The following is a 19,460-nucleotide window of genomic DNA, read 5'->3' as shown; positions in this document are numbered from 1 at the left end:
TGTACCTGTAAAGTAAAGCTGTAAAGTACCTGTAATTTTTTTTGTTGTAAATTTTACTGTTAATTATCTAAAATTATCTGTTAGTTTAAGGACTTGCCCGATACGCAATGCGTGCTAGTGTCTTTACAAGAATGTAATTTCAACTTGAACTCTGTGTTCTCTGTTAACCCCCAATGTACCTTCTGGTATATACCCTATATAAATAAATAAATAAAATAAATAAATAACAGGAGTGCAGTTACTCATTACAACAGGAGTGTTAGTGTTTATATTGTTATATTGCTCTCATTGTTGAGTGCTGACGTGACTCTTGAGTCATTGTTGAGTGCTGACGTGACTCTTGAGTCATTGTTGAGTGCTGACGTGACTCTTGAGTCATTGTTGAGTGCTGACGTGACTCTTGAGTCATTGTTGAGTGCTGACGTGACTCTTGAGTCATTGTTGAGTGCTGACGTGACTCTTGAGTCATTGTTGAGTGTTGACGTGACTCTTGAGTCATTGTTGAGTGCTGACGTGACTCTTGAGTCATTGTTGAGTGCTGACGTGACTCTTGAGTCATTGTTGAGTGTTGACGTGACTCTTGAGTCATTGTTGAGTGCTGATGTGACTCTTGAGTCATTGTTGAGTGCTGACGTGACTCTTGAGTCATTGTTGAGTGCTGACGTGACTCTTGAGTCATTGTTGAGTGCTGACGTGACTCTTGAGTCATTGTTGAGTGCTGACGTGACTCTTGAGTCATTGTTGAGTGTTGACGTGACTCTTGAGTCATTGTTGAGTGCTGACGTGACTCTTGAGTCATTGTTGAGTGCTGACGTGACTCTTGAGTCATTGTTGAGTGTTGACGTGACTCTTGAGTCATTGTTGAGTGCTGACGTGACTCTTGAGTCATTGTTGAGTGCTGACGTGACTCTTGAGTCATTGTTGAGTGCTGACGTGACTCTTGAGTCATTGTTGAGTGTTGACGTGACTCTTGAGTCATTGTTGAGTGCTGACGTGACTCTTGAGTCATTGTTGAGTGCTGACGTGACTCTTGAGTCATTGTTGAGTGTTGACGTGACTCTTGAGTCATTGTTGAGTGCTGATGTGACTCTTGAGTCATTGTTGAGTGCTGACGTGACTCTTGAGTCATTGTTGAGTGCTGACGTGACTCTTGAGTCATTGTTGAGTGCTGACGTGACTCTTGAGTCATTGTTGAGTGCTGACGTGACTCTTGAGTCATTGTTGAGTGCTGACGTGACTCTTGAGTCATTGTTGAGTGCTGACGTGACTCTTGAGTCATTGTTGAGTGCTGACGTGACTCTTGAGTCATTGTTGAGTGCTGACGTGACTCTTGAGTCATTGTTGAGTGCTGACGTGACTCTTGAGTCATTGTTGAGTGCTGACGTGACTCTTGAGTCATTGTTGAGTGCTGACGTGACTCTTGAGTCATTGTTAAGTGTTGACGTGACTCTTGAGTCATTGTTGAGTGCTGACGTGACTCTTGAGTCATTGTTGAGTGCTGACGTGACTCTTGAGTCATTGTTGAGTGCTGACGTGACTCTTGAGTCATTGTTGAGTGCTGACGTGACTCTTGAGTCATTGTTAAGTGTTGATGTGACTCTTGAGTCATTGTTAAGTGCTGATGTGACTCTTGAGTCATTGTTGAGTGCTGACGTGACTCTTGAGTCATTGTTAAGTGTTGATGTGACTCTTGAGTCATTGTTAAGTGTTGATGTGACTCTTGAGTCATTGTTAAGTGTTGATGTGACTCTTGAGTCATTGTTGAGTGCTGACGTGACTCTTGAGTCATTGTTGAGTGCTGACGTGACTCTTGAGTCATTGTTGAGTGCTGACGTGACTCTTGAGTCATTGTTAAGTGTTGATGTGACTCTTGAGTCATTGTTAAGTGCTGATGTGACTCTTGAGTCATTGTTGAGTGCTGACGTGACTCTTGAGTCATTGTTGAGTGCTGACGTGACTCTTGAGTCATTGTTGAGTGCTGACGTGACTCTTGAGTCATTGTTGAGTGCTGACGTGACTCTTGAGTCATTGTTGAGTGCTGACGTGACTCTTGAGTCATTGTTGAGTGCTGACGTGACTCTTGAGTCATTGTTGAGTGTTGACGTGACTCTTGAGTCATTGTTGAGTGCTGACGTGACTCTTGAGTCATTGTTGAGTGCTGACGTGACTCTTGAGTCATTGTTGAGTGTTGACGTGACTCTTGAGTCATTGTTGAGTGCTGATGTGACTCTTGAGTCATTGTTGAGTGCTGACGTGACTCTTGAGTCATTGTTGAGTGCTGACGTGACTCTTGAGTCATTGTTGAGTGCTGACGTGACTCTTGAGTCATTGTTGAGTGCTGACGTGACTCTTGAGTCATTGTTGAGTGCTGACGTGACTCTTGAGTCATTGTTGAGTGCTGACGTGACTCTTGAGTCATTGTTGAGTGCTGACGTGACTCTTGAGTCATTGTTGAGTGCTGACGTGACTCTTGAGTCATTGTTGAGTGCTGACGTGACTCTTGAGTCATTGTTGAGTGCTGACGTGACTCTTGAGTCATTGTTGAGTGCTGACGTGACTCTTGAGTCATTGTTAAGTGTTGACGTGACTCTTGAGTCATTGTTGAGTGCTGACGTGACTCTTGAGTCATTGTTGAGTGCTGACGTGACTCTTGAGTCATTGTTGAGTGCTGACGTGACTCTTGAGTCATTGTTGAGTGCTGACGTGACTCTTGAGTCATTGTTAAGTGTTGATGTGACTCTTGAGTCATTGTTAAGTGCTGATGTGACTCTTGAGTCATTGTTGAGTGCTGACGTGACTCTTGAGTCATTGTTAAGTGTTGATGTGACTCTTGAGTCATTGTTAAGTGTTGATGTGACTCTTGAGTCATTGTTAAGTGTTGATGTGACTCTTGAGTCATTGTTGAGTGCTGACGTGACTCTTGAGTCATTGTTGAGTGCTGACGTGACTCTTGAGTCATTGTTGAGTGCTGACGTGACTCTTGAGTCATTGTTAAGTGTTGATGTGACTCTTGAGTCATTGTTAAGTGCTGATGTGACTCTTGAGTCATTGTTGAGTGCTGACGTGACTCTTGAGTCATTGTTAAGTGTTGATGTGACTCTTGAGTCATTGTTAAGTGTTGATGTGACTCTTGAGTCATTGTTAAGAGTTGATGTGACTCTTGAGTCATTGTTAAGTGCTGATGTGACTCTTGAGTCATTGTTAAGTGTTGATGTGACTCTTGAGTCACTGTTAAGTGTTGATGTGACTCTTGAGTCACTGTTAAGTATTGATGTGACTCTTGAGTCACTGTTAAGTTCTGATGTGACTCTTGAGTCACTGTTAAGTATTGATGTGACTCTTGAGTCACTGTTAAGTGTTGATGTGACTCTTGAGTCATTGTTAAGTGTTGATGTGACTCTTGAGTCACTGTTAAGTGTTGATGTGACTCTTGAGTCACTGTTAAGTGTTGATGTGACTCTTGAGTCACTGTTAAGTGTTGATGTGACTCTTGAGTCACTGTTAAGTTCTGATGTGACTCTTGAGTCACTGTTAAGTGTTGATGTGACTCTTGAGTCACTGTTAAGTTCTGATGTGACTCTTGAGTCACTGTTAAGTGTAGATGTGACTCTTGAGTCACTGTTAAGTGTAGATGTGACTGATGGAAATATTATATATTGCTATATATTTTAAATAAAGAAAAAGTATTAATCTAAAAATGATTGAATTAAATAACATATACTTGTTATTAAAACATAATTGTTTGTGTAGCGATGTGTCGAGACACCAGACAAAGACCCTCTGTCTTACTAACATCTAAGGCGGCGTCTTCATCAGATTAACCACTGAATGTGTCTGTAGCGGTGAGCTGTGTCTGTATTATCCAGATACAGCCCCGCTCTGAGTCTCTCTACGGGCTCACCATAGCCCGTGCTACTTGCCCCGCTCCTGTGCCAGGTAAGTCCACAACGGGCTCACCATAGCCCGTGCTACTTGCCGCTCCTGTGCCAGGTAAGTCCACTACGGGCTCATCATAGCCCCTGCTACTTGTCCCGCTCCTGTGCCAGGTAAGTCCACTACGGGCTCACCATAGCCCGTGCTACTTGCCGCTCCTGTGCCAGGTAAGTCCACTACGGGCTCATCATAGCCCCTGCTACTTGTCCCGCTCCTGTGCCAGGTAAGTCCACTACGGGCTCACCATAGCCCGTGCTACTTGCCGCTCCTGTGCCAGGTAAGTCCACTACGGGCTCATCATAGCCCCTGCTACTTGTCCCGCTCCTGTGCCAGGTAAGTCCACTACGGGCTCACCATAGCCCGTGCTACTTGCCGCTCCTGTGCCAGGTAAGTCCACTACGGGCTCACCATAGCCCGTGCTACTTGCCCTGCTCCTGTGCCAGGTAAGTCCACTACGGGCTCACCATAGCCCGTGCTACTTGCCGCTCCTGTGCCAGGTAAGTCCACTACGGGCTCACCATAGCCCGTGCTACTTGCCCCGCTCCTGAACCAGGTAAGTCCACTACGGGCTCACCATAGCCCGTGCTACTTGCCCCGCTCCTGTGCCAGGTAAGTCCACTACGGGCTCACCATAGCCCGTGCTACTTGCCGCTCCTGTGCCAGGTAAGTCCACTACGGGCTCACCATAGCCCGTGCTACTTGCCGCTCCTGTGCCAGGTAAGTCCACTACGGGCTCACCATAGCCCGTGCTACTTGCCGCTCCTGTGCCAGGTAAGTCCACTACGGGCTCATCATAGCCCCTGCTACTTGTCCCGCTCCTGTGCCAGGTAAGTCCACTACGGGCTCACCATAGCCCGTGCTACTTGCCGCTCCTGTGCCAGGTAAGTCCACTACGGGCTCACCATAGCCCGTGCTACTTGCCCTGCTCCTGTGCCAGGTAAGTCCACTACGGGCTCACCATAGCCCGTGCTACTTGCCGCTCCTGTGCCAGGTAAGTCCACTACGGGCTCACCATAGCCCGTGCTACTTGCCCCGCTCCTGAACCAGGTAAGTCCACTACGGGCTCACCATAGCCCGTGCTACTTGCCCCGCTCCTGTGCCAGGTAAGTCCACTACGGGCTCACCATAGCCCGTGCTACTTGCCGCTCCTGTGCCAGGTAAGTCCACTACGGGCTCACCATAGCCCGTGCTACTTGCCGCTCCTGTGCCAGGTAAGTCCACTACGGGCTCACCATAGCCCGTGCTACTTGCCGCTCCTGTGCCAGGTAAGTCCACTACGGGCTCATCATAGCCCCTGCTACTTGTCCCGCTCCTGTGCCAGGTAAGTCCACTACGGGCTCACCATAGCCCGTGCTACTTGCCGCTCCTGTGCCAGGTAAGTCCACTACGGGCTCATCATAGCCCCTGCTACTTGTCCCGCTCCTGTGCCAGGTAAGTCCACTACGGGCTCACCATAGCCCGTGCTACTTGCCGCTCCTGTGCCAGGTAAGTCCACTACGGGCTCATCATAGCCCCTGCTACTTGTCCCGCTCCTGTGCCAGGTAAGTCCACTACGGGCTCACCATAGCCCGTGCTACTTGCCGCTCCTGTGCCAGGTAAGTCCACTACGGGCTCACCATAGCCCGTGCTACTTGCCCTGCTCCTGTGCCAGGTAAGTCCACTACGGGCTCACCATAGCCCGTGCTACTTGCCGCTCCTGTGCCAGGTAAGTCCACTACGGGCTCACCATAGCCCGTGCTACTTGCCCCGCTCCTGAACCAGGTAAGTCCACTACGGGCTCACCATAGCCCGTGCTACTTGCCCCGCTCCTGTGCCAGGTAAGTCCACTACGGGCTCACCATAGCCCGTGCTACTTGCCCCGCTCCTGAACCAGGTAAGTCCACCACGGGCTCACCATAGCCCGTGCTACTTGCCGCTCCTGTACCAGGTAAGTCCACCACGGGCTCACCATAGCCCGTGCTACTTGCCCCGCTCCTGTGCCAGGTAAGTCCACTACGGGCTCTCCATAGCCCGTGCTACTTGCCCCGCTCCTGTGCCAGGTAAGTCCACTACGGGCTCACCATAGCCCGTGCTACTTGCCCCGCTCCTGTGCCAGGTAAGTCCACTACGGGCTCACCATAGCCCGTGCTACTTGCCCCGCTCCTGTGCCAGGTAAGTCCACTACGGGCTCACCATAGCCCGTGCTACTTGCCCCGCTCCTGTGCCAGGTAAGTCCACTACGGGCTCACCATAGCCCGTGCTACTTGCCCAGCTCCTGTGCCAGGTAAGTCCACTACGGGCTCACCATAGCCCCTGCTACTTGCCGCTCCTGTGCCAGGTAAGTCCACTACGGGCTCACCATAGCCCGTGCTACTTGCCCCGCTCCTGAACCAGGTAAGTCCACTACGGGCTCACCATAGCCCGTGCTACTTGCCCCGCTCCTGTGCCAGGTAAGTCCACCACGGGCTCACCATAGCCCGTGCTACTTGCCCCGCTCCTGTGCCAGGTAAGTCCACCACGGGCTCACCATAGCCCGTGCTACTTGCCCCGCTCCTGTGCCCGGTAAGTCCACCACGGGCTCACCATAGCCCGTGCTACTTGCCCCGCTCCTGTGCCAGGTAAGTCCACCACGGGCTCACCATAGCCCGTGCTACTTGCCCCGCTCCTGTGCCAGGTAAGTCCACCACGGGCTCACCATAGCCCGTGCTACTTGCCCCGCTCCTGTGCCAGGTAAGTCCACCACGGGCTCACCATAGCCCGTGCTACTTGCCCCGCTCCTGTGCCCGGTAAGTCCACCACGGGCTCACCATAGCCCGTGCTACTTGCCCCGCTCCTGTGCCAGGTAAGTCCGCCACGGGCTCACCATAGCCCGTGCTACTTGCCCCGCTCCTGTGCCAGGTAAGTCCACTACGGGCTCACCATAGCCCGTGCTACTTGCCCCGCTCCTGTGCCAGGTAAGTCCACCACGGGCTCACCATAGCCCGTGCTACTTGCCCCGCTCCTGTGCCCGGTAAGTCCACCACGGGCTCACCATAGCCCGTGCTACTTGCCCCGCTCCTGTGCCAGGTAAGTCCACCACGGGCTCACCATAGCCCGTGCTACTTGCCCCGCTCCTGTGCCAGGTAAGTCCACCACGGGCTCACCATAGCCCGTGCTACTTGCCCCGCTCCTGTGCCCGGTAAGTCCACCACGGGCTCACCATAGCCCGTGCTACTTGCCCCGCTCCTGTGCCAGGTAAGTCCACCACGGGCTCACCATAGCCCGTGCTACTTGCCCCGCTCCTGTGCCAGGTAAGTCCACTACGGGCTCACCATAGCCCGTGCTACTTGCCCCGCTCCTGTGCCAGGTAAGTCCACCACGGGCTCACCATAGCCCGTGCTACTTGCTACTTGTTGTTCCGTGTAGCTGAATCTAAAAGACTAACAACTGTGCCTGCTCCTCCGGCAATGTAAGTCCTCCATAAACAACACAGCTCATCCTCCTGTTTAGACAGTACCTATTGTGACAGTCGTCAATAGTCAGAACTCGTACGTACTTAGCTTTTAGATAGTAGTATACTGACTAGTGAGGAATTCTTTTAAAATAAATGAAGCTGAAAAACAAACGTGAATATTCCTAGGCCTAGTATAGCACACATATGTACTTAGTTATTGTGTATTAGGCCAATGAAGGTTAGGTTAGTTTAGTTAGTCAAAGCAACACATGTAAAATATTGTTTTCCAGTTTGTCCAACTCAATAGTTCAGAGTTCTACTGTCAAATTTCGTATTACGTCGGTATGTATACTATGGTCATCATCGTTACTATAAGTACTACCAAAACATGAGGATGGGCTGAATAATGACATTGTGTATTAGACGGAGATATCTATTATATCTCTCTACCCGTCAATACGGAGATATCTATTATATCTCTCTACCCGTCAATACGGAGATATCTCCGTATAGACGGGTAGGACATGGTTATTATTTACAAAAATATGTTTCTAATTTCTGTCACTAACAGTAATATCCGAACCTTTATCATTACTTATACTAACACTTAGTTTGCGGGCTACTTCATGGCCAGATTCTCTAGTCGGTTAGGTTAGGTTAGGTTAGGTTAGGTTAGGTTAGGTTAGGTTAGGTTAGGTTAGGTTAGGTTAGGTTAGGTTAGGTTAGGTTAGGTTAGGTTATTTTTGAATTATGTAGCTACGGTCACGTGAATCCCCTACACAGCAGTGGAGCTGCCTTTTCCCCTCACCTTTAATGCCTCTACACTGGAAGTCCGCCTCTACACCAGCCCAGAGGAGTCATCAGTCCTCCCCCCCCCCCCCGGGGGGCCTGGCACGGCCTGCTGCGACTCTGAGACAAGCAGGGCGCTTCTGCTAACCGGTAGTTTGCCCACACAAACAAGCAGTTAGCCGCCTTCAACTAGCAGCAGTGCAAGGGGGTCCAATAGCAGCATATTTTTATTTATATGATGGAGAGCCATACCATCTTGGTTCAGTATAGCTGCGATACCACAACCCGTCACACTATACTTAAAATATTGGGATCCCTATTTTAAGGTGACAACTACTAGTAAGTACCAACCGTGAAGATATATTGAGAGCTTGAGACACTTGTCTCTGCTGGTATGGTGACATTGGCATCATAGTGGAGCTTTGTTCATCTCCGTAACAACAACACATTTCGAGTATTTGTTGTCCACATACACAAGACTGAGCAAGAACAGTATCTTGTTTTTGTCATTAGTGAATGTGATATTTTGTTAATAACCATTGATGGCCTATATAAAGGTCAGGGCGTCACTTACCAAGTGTTGGTGCTGAGGAAGTGTTGTCCTGGTGGAGCGGTCTGGGCCCCCTCGTCAAGTGTTGGTGCTGAGGAAGTGTTGTCCTGGTGGGGCGGTCTGGGCCCCCTTACCAAGTGTTGGTGCTGAGGAAGTGTTGTCCTGGTGGGGCGGTCTGGGCCCCCTCGTCAAGTGTTGGTGCTGAGGAAGTGTTGTCCTGGTGGGGCGGTCTGGGCCCCCTCGTCAAGTGTTGGTGCTGAGGAAGTGTTGTCCTGGTGGAGCGGTCTGGGCCCCCTCGTCAAGTGTTGGTGCTGAGGAAGTGTTGTCCTGGTGGGTCGGTCTGGGCCCCCTCGCCAAGTGTTGGTGCTGAGGAAGTGTTGTCCTGGTGGGGCGGTCTGGGCCCCCTCGTCAAGTGTTGGTGCTGAGGAAGTGTTGTCCTGGTGGAGCGGTCTGGGCCCCCTCGTCCAGTGTTGGTGCTGAGGAAGTGTTGTCCTGGTGGGGCGGTCTGGGCCCCCTCGCCAAGTGTTGGTGCTGAGGAAGTGTTGTCCTGGTGGGGCGGTCTGGGCCCCCTCGTCAAGTGTTGGTGCTGAGGAAGTGTTGTCCTGGTGGGGCGGTCTGGGCCCCCTCGTCAAGTGTGGCTGCTGAGGAAGTGTTGTCCTGGTGGGGGCCTTCTTGACACCTGGCTCCTGGCTTAATATATCGATTTACTTTTGTAATTCCAAGGTTCGATTTATTTTGTATTCAACAGTATAATGTATATTTACAATGCATTATAGTTGGAAAACAGCGAAAAATTATAAATTCATTGAATAAATGGAGTGTTTGGTCTTTCTATAAATATTTATCCGAATTATTGTGCGGTTTCTTTATCTAGAAAGAATCTTTCTCACTTTTGCTAGTTACTTCTCATTATTTCCCGCATGATTTGGGCTCCTAATGAACAGATACGTTCTAGTGTCTGTTGCTGTTGCTGTAAATGCTTAAGCAGACGCGACTTTCCAAAGAAAAGTCAATAATTTAAACAGGGAGACTGAAGAAATCGAACAGAGACTGAAGCATTCATATCAGACCGAAGAAAAGCAACTAGAACAGAAAGCAATTCAAGAAATAAAGAAAAAACCCAAGATATTTCTTCACGCTAAATCAAAATGCTTCAAAATCAAAATTTGAAACAAATGCAAACAAATCAAAATTTCTTCATGCTAAATCAAAAGCAAAAACCACTGCCAGTACTGGACCTACTCCTATTAGTGAAGGTTCATACACTGAGGATGACAAAGAAATTAGTGAAATCCTAAAAAAGCAGTATGAGGACATGTTTATCACTCCAATAAACAGCATGAATGTGGAAGATCCGGACAACTTCTTTATGCATGATATCCGAACACCTGTAAATATAACTGATATCAACACGAGCGTGGCAGATTTTGAAAGAGAAATTGACAATATGCCCATGCACTCAGCCCCGGGTCCAGACTCATGGAATCCAATATTTAAAAGTAATGCAAAGTGCCAGTAGCACAGGCACTCAGTATAGTGTGGAGGAAGAACTTGGACACGGGGCAGATACCAGATGCGCTAAAAGCAGCAGACATTGCCCCTTTACACAAGGGAGGGAGCAAAGCATTGGCAAAAAATTATAGACCAGTTGCACTAACGTCCTACATAATAAAAGTATTTGAGAGAGTGATCAGGAGTCAGGTCACTAATTTCATGGAGACCAATGACCTCTACAATCCAGGCCAACATGGATTTAGAGCAGGAAGATCATGCCTCTCACAGCTCCTTGACCATTACGACAAAATCATTGAGGCACTAGAAGAAAAACAGAATGCAGATGTTGCATACAAAGACTTTTCAAAGGCATTTTGCAAATGTGACCATGGAGTGATAGCACACAAAATGAAGTAAATGGGTATAAGTGGTAAGGTAGGACGCTGGATACTCAATTTCCTGTCGAACAGAACACAAAGAGTAACAGTCAATCATATAAAATCTAGTGCAAGCGCAGATAAAAGCTCTGTTCCTCAAGGTACAGTCCTTGCACCACTGCTGTTCCTTATTCTCATATTAGATATAGACAAAAATACAAGTCACAGCTTCGAGCCATCCTTTGCAGATGACACAAAAATCAGCATGAAAATTACCTCTGCTGAAGACACTGAAAAACTACAAATGGATATTAACAAAGTTTTCGATTGGGCAGCAGAAAATAACATGATGTTTAAAGTGATAAATTCCAGGTACTCAGGTACGGCAAAAATGAGGAGCTGAAACATAATACAGAGTACAAAACACAATCGAATCAGCCCATAGTAGGAAAACAGCATGTCAAGGATTTGGGAATAATAATGTCCGACGATCTAACGTTTAGGGAGCATAACCAAGCAAATATTGTGTCAGCCAGAAAAATGATAGGAAGGATTACGAGAACCTTCAAATCCAGAGATCCAATCACAGTGGTTGTACTCTTCAAGTCACTTGTGTTGTCTCGTCTTGAGTACTGCTCAGTACTCACTTCCCCCTTCAGAGCAGGAGAGATTGCTGAAATAGAGGGAATACAGAGAACATATACGGCACGCATAGACGAGATAAAGAACCTAAATTATTGGGATCGTCTCAAAGCTCTCCAAATGTACTCACTAGAAAGGAGACGAGAGAGATACCAAATAATATACACGTGGAAAGTATTGGAGGGCCAGGCTCGAAATCTACACAGTAAAATAACAACGTACTGGAGTGAACGATTTGGAAGAAAATGCAGAATAGAACCAGTGAAGAGCAGAGGTGCCATGGGTACAATCAGAGTACACTGTATAAACATCAGAGGTCCGCAGTTGTTCAACGTCCTACCAGCGAGCATCAGAAATATTGCCGGAACAACCGTGGACATCTTCAAGAGGAAACTAGACTGTTTCCTCCAAGGAGTGCCGGACCAACCGGGCTGTGGAGGGTATGTGGGCCTGCGGGCCGCTATAAGCAACAGCCTGGTGGACCAAACTCTCACAAGTCAAGCCTGGCCTCGGGCCGGGCTTGGGAAGTAGAACCACTCCCAGAACCCCATCAACCAGGTGTCAACCAGTGTTAGTTAAATCTAACCTACATCAATATATTATTTTGCTAGAGTATACTGGCAAGGTTTTAACTAGCAATCTAGTACTAGTGGACTTAACGGAAATCACGTCGGCTAATGTAAACTGAGGTACAGATCTTTACCTCATATCATACGAGTATAGTGAGGTACAGAACCTTACACGAGTATAGTGAGGTACAGAACCTTACACGAGTATAGTGAGGTACAGAACCTTACACGAGTATAGTGAGGTACAGGACCTTACACGAGTATAGTGAGGTACAGAACCTTACACTAGTGTAGTGAAGTACAGAACCATACACTAGTATAGTGAGGTACAGAACCATACACTAGTATAGTGAGGTACAGAACGTTACAGGAGTATAGTGAGGTACAGAACCTTACATTATACCACAGGAGTATAGTGAGAGTGAGAGCCTACTTTATCATATCATATTGCTCTCCATCCAACTATAATTAAAAGTACTCCTCCAGGTTAAAAATATTGAAGAAGTAAACATACTGATGGATCGAACGACAAAAATTACAGGAATTAGTTGATAAGGGATATTATTTAGCGGTTATGGTACGGTAAACATTCGTCGCCCATACCGCCAACCGCGCTAGTGCTGTAAAATGTAAATTAAGTGTATTATGTAAATGATCCCGGCTATAATAGCTTCATCACCTGGCAAGGAAAACTCTCTCTCCCGATCCTCTCAACAACGTTCCTGTATTTTGACATGTAAATTACTGTGTTCGGGGTTCATGCGATTTCCCTCTCTGTAAGAGAATGAATATTTATATATCGAGATATTTAGCTTGTAGAGTGCATTAGAGGACCCGGGAACCTGCCTGGTATTGGCACGATCAGGGTAAACTATGATAATTGATTGGCTGTTTGGCTAATGTTCTGGAAATGAAGAACAAAATTGGGCTCAAAATCTCGAACCTTAAAAAAAATAATTTGAATATATCTTTTCTTAATATTAGCAGCATATTAAATTCTGAAAATAAGGATTACTTCACATAGATAATATGAAATTTTAATTATACTTAACAAAATAAGGATGTATTCTGCCTAACTGCAATGTCACACATATCATAGCCTCGTGTATCCTGATGTAAGTGAAGAAAGAGAGAGATGAACACATTCACCAAGAATTGTTATTGTTGTTTAAGATTCGCTACTTGGAACAAAATGTTCCAAGCAGCACGGGCTATGGTGAGCCCGTAGACCAGAAGTAAGGATACACTGAGTGCTTCACCACACTCATCACTGTACGAGCACTGTGAGTTTACGGCCGTCCTGGACTAAGCTGAGGACTAGAGTATATTTGCTGGCAAGTCAGTGAGCATTTACCTTAACCACCTCTCCCAGTCCAAGCCCTTGGCCTGGACGGTAGAGCGTCATGCAGGTCGGCGTTCAATCCCCGACCGTCCAAGGAGTTGGGCACCATTCCTTTCCCCCGTCCTATCTTAAATCCTTATCCTGACCCCTTCTAAGTGCTATATAGTGACTATATATAGCTATATAATGACTTGGGGCTTTCTCCTGATAATTCCCTCCCTCACTTCCTTCCATAAAACACCTGGATGATGGTTCCTAACACCAATAGTCGACCACAACCAAGAGTGGAGGCACATGGAAGGTGTTTATCAGGAGAGCATTTAGAGCACCCTCCAACCTGTCCTCTTAAAAATAACGTCGATGTTAGCCGTTTGCCTGTATGGCCGAATTTGGATGTAATTTGAAAATGAAAAAAAATTAAAATAAATTTGGGATTTTTTTTTCAACAACAGTAAGTTAAGGGTCCTCTGATAGGTTAGGTGGGCAGGAAATTCTCATAAAGTTTCAAAACGTTATGAAAAACGTGAATTGAAAGTCATCTATTGTAACCTTACAGAGTCGGCCGAACGACTCAAACAGAAAACGGAACAGTACGTCACTTTTGTGAGTCGATTTCATTTCAAATTACGTCCAAATTTGGCCATAGTGCGCATACGAGCCAAAAGTGACGTTATTTTTAAGAGGACGGGTTGTCCTCCCTCCCTGCCTCCCACGGTGTGAACACCTCGCCTCCCACGGTGTGAACACCCCGCCTCCCACGGTGTGAACACCTCGCCTCCCACGGTGTGAACACCCCGCCTCCCACGGTGTGAACACCTCGCCTCCCACGGTGTGAACACCTCGCCTCCCACGGTGTGAACACCCCGCCTCCCACGGTGTGAACACCTCGCCTCCCACGGTGTGAACACCTCGCCTCCCACGGTGTGAACACCTCGCCTCCCACGGTGTGAGCACCCCGCCTCCCACGGTGTGAACACCTCGCCTCCCACGGTGTGAACACCTCGCCTCCCACGGTGTGAACACCTCGCCTCCCACGGTGTGAACACCCCGCCTCCCACGGTGTGAACACCCCGCCTCCCACGGTGTGAACACCCCGCCTCTCACGGTGTGTACACCTCGCCTCCCACGGTGTGAACACCCCGCCTCCCACGGTGTGAACACCCCGCCTCCCACGGTGTGAACACCCCGCCTCCCACGGTGTGAACACCCCGCCTCCACGGTGTGAACACCTCGCCTCCCACGGTGTGAACACCCCGCCTCCCACGGTGTGAACACCCCGCCTCCACGGTGTGAACACCTCGCCTCCCACGGTGTGAACACCCCGCCTCCCACGGTGTGAACACCTCGCCTCCCACGGTGTGAACACCCCGCCTCCACGGTGTGAACACCTCGCCTCCCACGGTGTGAACACCCCGCCTCCCACCGTGTGAACACCCCGCCTCCCACGGTGTGAACACCCCGCCTCCCACGGTGTGAACACCCCGCCTCCCACCGTGTGAACACCCCGCCTCCCACCGTGTGAACACCCAGGCTGTTCATGCCGTGGGAGTTCTTGCTCCCACGACAAGAACACAAGAGTTTCCAAATGTTGTAAACAACCTGGAGGACTGAAGATATGTTATCTACACCGGTGTATCAGCTCCTCCGTCGTAAGTTTAAGCAACACAGATATCACAATGTACATCATAGATGATATCAGAGGTAAAATTATAACCAAGAAACCTAAGTAACTTATTTACGCCAAACTGTGGAGTAACCGAACATGACAGTGTGCCTTCAATGAGAAATAAAGCAAAAAAAAAAAAAAACAACAGATAAATATCAATCAAGATATTATTTATATATTCAAGAGTTCTTACAGTCTTGTAAAGCCTGTAGGCACGTATAAAGCTTCGGCCAGGCCTTTAATCTTATTTTTAAAGGCCGTATTTTCCCTGCAATATGACAGGCACAATCGTTTAACAACCAGGTACCCATTCACTGCTGGGTGAACAGAGGCATCAGTTAATGATTGGCGCGTAGTCAATCCTCTCCGGCCAGGATTAATACATAAAAAGTATTAAACTATTATAAAGTTTAAGACTAACTTAAACTGACATAAACTGGAATGCAACAAATATTAATCTTTGTATTATTAAAATTTAATAGATTGAATTATCCCTCTTGCTTGATTTTTTTGGCATAGTACAAGTACTGATGCTAGTTTACACGTCAATCATCTTGTGATATGTGAATGTGGTGTCTGAGACTGCAATGTCCATGAGTATTTATATACTAGCTGTACCTTGGCACGCTTTGCTGTGGCTTAGCGTTGCGTTGCTGAGCCACAGCAACCTTCCCCCAGTCGTTCCCCCCCCCCCACCATTCCCACCTCCCCCGTCCCCTCGTCCTCCCACTAAATCCCCTCTCCCCCGTCCCCTTGTTCTTCACACCATCCCCTACTCCACCGTCCCCTCGACCTCTCCTTTGGTAGGTTAGGAGAGGACATTGTAAATTGACCGTTTTCTTAAGACAGACCGCTGTTATCTGCTGGTTGAGGTAGGATTTGTGACCGAATATAAGTAATTCTCTAATATGTGGTCGATTATTTCCTGGAATAACATTATTGTTTTGTATTTGCCATCTCAGACTGGGCGGTTGAGGTCCCCTGGAAGATAACGTATAGTATTGGGATTGTCTGATTATCGAGGCTATTCTCTGTTATGCGTACTTGCTCTCTGAATTCTTCAGCCGTTGCATCTGGCGGTTTCTATATATGAATAATAACTAGGTTTATTTTCTCAACTTTTACTCTAAGTATTTCTGCCAATTCCTTTGTAGAAGTTAGGAGCTCCAAGCATACATGGTTCTCTCTAATATACAAACCAACTACGCCATGGGGCCTATTTACCCTGTCACATCTTTATCAATTATATTCTGATATCCAGATCTTACTGTCCAGTAATTCCCGTGTGTGGGTATTCAGAAAAGCTCCAAATACTACATTTGACTCTATGTGGAGGCCATTTGTGAACGGTATTTTTGTTCGCTTTTGGATTTAGTCCCTGAATGTTGACAAATATAAATTAGGTAAGTGATTATATTATTTGATTAATATTGACTTTTTTTTCAGGGGGCTCATTATGCGTGGACATATTAGATTTGTTGTGCCCTGTACTGGTCGTTGCAGAGTTGATGCCTGCCGTATGTGTATGTGTATGTGCCTGTTGCAGGGTGTACTGGTGGTGTGAGTCTGGCATGTGCACGGTTCGCTCTGCCGGTTCCAGTACCATACATTGCCTCTGTTCCGCCTTTTGAAGCTTCTTTCGTCTGGCTCTATTATAACCAAGAAACTGAACTCCAGTAGCCATTTCTCTGACCATCTCTGCAACCTGCTCAGGTCCTCTTGGAGGATCCTGCAATCCTCATCTTTCACAACTCCAGTGGCTTTGCCTTTTCTCCCCAATCTATTTCCTTCTTTGCCACTTTTTCTGTAGCTTTCTGTGCCTTTCACACGGAAATCTGGCCAGTATGCATCACAGCATTTTTCTTTCTTCGAGTGAGGCTTTACACATAACTGGATGAGGTATCTGCATGTTGATCCAAAGCGACATTTATCATTTCCAGGTAAATTAAGGCATTTTCCTGGATGAGGGTAACCGCAGTCTAACTTCTTTCTCTTTCCAGAGTATGTACTCACCTATTTGTGCTTGCAGGATCGAGCATTGACTCTTGTGTCCCGCCTTTCTAGCTTCGGATGTTTACAGCAATGACTCCGGTCCTATTTCCCAATCATACCTAGTTTTAAAATTATGAATAGTAGTTGTTTCCACAACCTGTTCCTTAAGTGCATTCCATTTTTCCACTACTCTCACGCTAAAGGAAAACTTCCTAACATCTCTGTGACTCATCTGAGTTTCCAGCTTCCATCCATGTCCCCTCGTTCTGTTACTATTCCGTGTGAACATTTCGTTTATGTCCACTGTCAATCCCCCTGAGTATTTTATACGTTCCTATCATGTCCCCCCTCTCCCCTCTTCTTTCGTAAGGCACAGTTCCCTCAGGCGCTCCTCATACCCCATCCCTCGTAACTCTGGGACGAGTCTCGTTGCAAACCTCTGAACCTTTTCCAGTTTCCTTATATACTTCTTCAGATGGGGACTCCATGATGAGGCGGCATACTCTAAGACTGGCTTCACATAGGCACTGTAAAGAGCCCTAAATGAATCCTTACTTAGGTTTCTGAATGATGTTCTAACTTCTGCCAGTGTAGAGTACGCTGCTGTCGTTATCCTATTTATATGTGCCTCAGGAGATAGATTAAGTGTTACGTCCACGCCCAGGTCTCTTTCTCGCGCCATCACTGGTAAACAGTTCCCCTTCATTGTGTACTGTCCCTTTGGTCTCCTATCACCTAGTCCCATATCCACAACTTTACATTTACTCGTGTTGAACTCCAGTAGCCATTTCTCTGACCATCTCTGCAACCTGCTCAGGTCCTCTTGGAGGATCCTGCAATCCTCATCTGTCACAACTCTTCTTATCAACTTTGCGTCATTCGCGAACATCGACATGTAGGACTGTACCCCTGTAAACATGTCGTTAACATATATTAGAAATAGAATTGGTCCCAGCACCGATCCTTGAGGTACTCCACTCGTTACTGTTCGCCAGTCCGACTTCTCGCCCCTTACCGTGACTCTCTGGCTCCTTCCTGTTAGGTAGGTAGGTAGGTAATTATCAATAGAAGGCACCAAACCGGGAAGGCTGTGTAGCACCATCAAATGTGCGGGATAATCAGAGGGCGCTAAATATCACCAAGGATGCCAATACGAGAATAAAAACGCATAAGGCGCACAATATCAAAAGTATCAGAGTCGCCAAGAATTCTATCGAGGGACAAGCGACCGCGGGGGACAGTCGGAAAACAAGACATACGCTCGTCCTGGAAGTCAGGACTTTCCTGTTAGGTAGTTCCTGATCTATTCCAGGGCCTTTCCTCCCACCTCCGCCTGCCTCTCGAATTTGAACAGCAGTCTCATGTGCGGTACTGTATCGAAGGATTTTTGGCAGTCCAGAAATATGCAGTCTGCCCAACCATCTCTGTCCTGTCTTACCCTCTTTATTTTGTCATAGAATTCCAAAGAGGTTTGTTAGGCACGCTTTTCCTTTCCAGAACCCATGTTGATGTTTATTCACAAACCTAACGTTCTCCAGGCGTGCAACCAGGTGTGCTCCAGGTATACGTTAGGTATACATTCTCCAGGTGTGCTCCAGGTATGTGTGTGTCTGCAAATGACCTTTTTCATAGGATTTGCATTTGTCTGTCTTTCTTTCATTATCTGTACTGATGGAGCTGCCTGCTACACTTTGCTGTCTTTCATCATCTCCTCTACTGATTTAGAGATTTATCTTTCCTTAACTCGTGTTTCTGTTCTAGTTTCATCCTTGTCAACACCTGTGCCAATATAAGTGTTGTCCCACTTTTGTGTGGTTTGATGTGCAGGGCTTCAGTAGCTTCACATTCCAGTAAGTAGTGCAATAGTGGCGCCTCTGCTTCAGTTCCACAGATGTGACACTCTTTAACTATTGGGTTCATTACCTCCCAGCAGCACTTGTAACCAAGTCTGAGTATGTGTATGGCTACTGCAATGTCTCTGGACATCTTTTTATCAGGCTTGAAAGAGGAGTAACCAGTGGCTTGTTCGTACCATATCGCAGTGGATCTTCCTTCCGCTACTTTGGCTCTGTGGCGACTTTTGATAGTTGAGAGTATTTTCTTCAGGATTTGCTCCTTAATCTGTGAGAAACTTGGAGGTATTTGAACCTGTACAACAGGTAGAGCAGTGACAGTTTTCGCTAGTGAGTCTGCCTTTTCATTACCATCTATGCCAATGTGACTTGGTATCCAATTTAGGGTGATTGACAGCCCTAGATTATGGGCTTCCTTTCCTTTCGAGGGAGAGGGAGAGAGAGAGAGAGAGAGATGGAGAGAGAGGAGAGAGAGAGAGAGGAGAGAGAGAGAGAGAGAGAGAGAGAGAGAGAGAGAGAGAGAGAGAGAGAGAGAGAGAGAGAGAGAGAGAGAGAGAGAGAGAGAGAGAGAGAGAGAGAGAGAGAGAGAGAGAGAGAGAGAGAGAGAGAGAGAGAGAGAGAGAGAGAGAGAGAGAGAGAGAGAGAGAGAGAGAGAGAGAGAGAGAGAGAGAGAGAGAGAGAGAGAGAGAGAGAGAGAGAGAGAGAGAGAGAGAGAGAGAGAGAGAGAGAGAGAGAGAGAGAGAGAGAGAGAGAGAGAGAGAGAGAGAGAGAGAGAGAGAGAGAGAGAGAGAGAGAGAGAGAGAGAGAGAGAGAGAGAGAGAGAGAGAGAGAGAGAGAGAGA

At 47.3% G+C, this 19,460-nt stretch overlaps 1 protein-coding gene across 1 annotated transcript; it reads right to left on the bottom strand.

The window, feature by feature from the left end:
- Window positions 1-266: 266 nt before the first annotated feature.
- Window positions 267-17,448, bottom strand: LOC123759210 (mucin-22-like). The gene is made up of 3 exons (XM_069325070.1): window positions 17,270-17,448; window positions 16,468-16,677; window positions 267-3,618 (listed from the first exon to the last, which is right to left on the bottom strand). Exons 1-3 carry the CDS (start codon window positions 17,446-17,448, stop codon window positions 267-269), a joined length of 3,741 nt encoding a protein of 1,246 aa, XP_069181171.1.
- Window positions 17,449-19,460: the final 2,012 nt, after the last annotated feature.

The sequence above is a fragment of the Procambarus clarkii genome, chromosome 15, assembly GCF_040958095.1.
Source record: "Procambarus clarkii isolate CNS0578487 chromosome 15, FALCON_Pclarkii_2.0, whole genome shotgun sequence".
Classification (NCBI taxonomy): Eukaryota; Metazoa; Arthropoda; class Malacostraca; order Decapoda; family Cambaridae; genus Procambarus; species Procambarus clarkii.
This window is presented reverse-complemented; position numbering and strand designations above follow the sequence as displayed.

Bases quoted from the DNA above. Each gene is read 5' to 3' on its own strand.
- LOC123759210 (XM_069325070.1), bottom strand. From the start codon at position 17,448: ATGGCGCGAGAAAGAGACCTGGGCGTGGACGTAACACTTAATCTATCT. The intron at 16,678-17,269 runs GTATGCCGCCTC...ATCAACATGCAG, and splicing joins TATGTGAAGCCAGTCTTAGA to ATACCTCATCCAGTTATGTG. The intron at 3,619-16,467 runs GTCAGAGAAATG...TACACTTAACAG, and splicing joins CTGAGCAGGTTGCAGAGATG to TGACTCAAGAGTCACATCTA.